Raw genomic sequence first — 1,566 nt, forward strand, 5'->3', positions numbered from 1 at the left:
AACGAGATTGATTTTCTAGGCTCAATAATTTTTCCTGGTGAAAGCCAAAACATATCCATAGCTAAAAAATTTGAAAATTTTAAACTTATCACCCAAAGGCTAAATATCATCAATAAACATGATGCAATGGTCCTTCTATTACAAGCTGCTTTTTTGCCTCGTCTTGTTTATTTTTTGAGAACATCCCCTCTGTTGGATGTTTCGATCCTCAATAGTTTTGACGATCACCTCCGTGACGCATTCCAGTCCATCTTCAACATAAAACTCGATCAAAAAAATTGGTTGCAGGGGACGCTGCCTATATGTGTTGGTGGCCTGGGTTTGGGTTCCGCGGCTGAGCTGGCACCTTCTGCCTTTTTGGCTTTTGCTGCTGCCACGGTGGCCCTCCAGGATCTGATGTTGCCGAGGGATGGGATTTATGTCGATAACTTCAGAATGCAAGTATACGACATGTGGCGCGCCACCAACGGAGATGTGGTTGCGCTCGAAAACCCCTCGCAAAAACACTGGATCGCCCCCTGTCTTAATAGATCAGTTGATCGATGGCTGCAACTGAATGGCTCTGCTTTTGACAAGGCTAGAATTATGGCTGTCAAAAGTGAGTTGGGCTCCGCCTGGTTGAGAGCGCTACCCAACACCTCCGTCGGCACTAGATTGGATGACTCCTGTGTTCGCGTGAGCCTTGGTTTGAGACTCGGAGCCCAGATTGTCACCGAATAAGAATGCGCATGTGGGGCAAGGGTTGATGAACTTGGATACCATAGCCTTTCTTGTCGTCTAGGTCCTGGAAGACAAGCCAGACATACGGCTGTCAACGAATACCTGGTACGATGTTTTCAAAAGGCTGGTATCCCGGTTATAAAAGAACCCATGGGCTTGATAGAGGAAGGAGCCTTTAAGCCTGATGGTTACACTATCACCCCATGGGCTCAGGGACGGCCCCTGGCTTAGGATGTTACCTTACCCCACACTATGGCTGACCGATATATCGGCTACACTTCAGTGGAGGCGGGCACTGCTGCCCTTAAAGCGTCCGATTTCAAAAATGAAAAATACGTTTCATTAAACAATTTAAGCAAAATATTTCAACCCATTTGCATTGAAACGTTCGGACCAACAGATAAGCACACATCATTATTTATTAACGAATTAACAAGAAAAATAGTTAATATAACGGGTGATCCTAACGAAGGCAATTATTTAAAACAAACTCTTTCACTGTTATTACAAAAATTTAATTCCTTTTGCATTCTGGATCGAGCTGCTAGATACCTGACTGTGCGAGACCAGGGACATAGATAAAAGTTGAACTCGGAAACGATTGCATGCCTAACCATGGCTTGTTCATCAAAACGAGTTCATACATTCATACATACATACATACATACATACATACATACATACATACATGCATGCATACATACATACATACATACATACATACATACATACATACATACATACATACATACATACATACATACATACATAAATATATACATGCATGCATCTAGATTATCGCGTTATATGTAACTGTTGTATTTGAAATTTATTCACGGTACCAGT

The 1,566-nt window shown here is 42.3% G+C and overlaps 1 protein-coding gene across 1 annotated transcript in view; it reads left to right on the plus strand.

The window, feature by feature from the left end:
* HELRODRAFT_174840 (hypothetical protein) overlaps window positions 1–951 on the plus strand; it is a gene marked incomplete at both ends in the record, with an annotated part of 2,663 nt that extends 1,712 nt beyond the window's left edge. The window contains 2 exons of the mRNA XM_009022278.1: window positions 289–591; window positions 844–951. Of these exons, the coding sequence (XP_009020526.1) occupies window positions 289–591; window positions 844–951 (411 nt within the window). The remainder of the gene's footprint in view (window positions 1–288; window positions 592–843) is intronic.
* Between the last annotated feature and the right edge of the window lie 615 nt (window positions 952–1,566).

This window comes from Helobdella robusta, assembly GCF_000326865.2.
Source record: "Helobdella robusta unplaced genomic scaffold HELROscaffold_31, whole genome shotgun sequence".
In the NCBI taxonomy this organism is placed as follows: Eukaryota; Metazoa; Annelida; class Clitellata; order Rhynchobdellida; family Glossiphoniidae; genus Helobdella; species Helobdella robusta.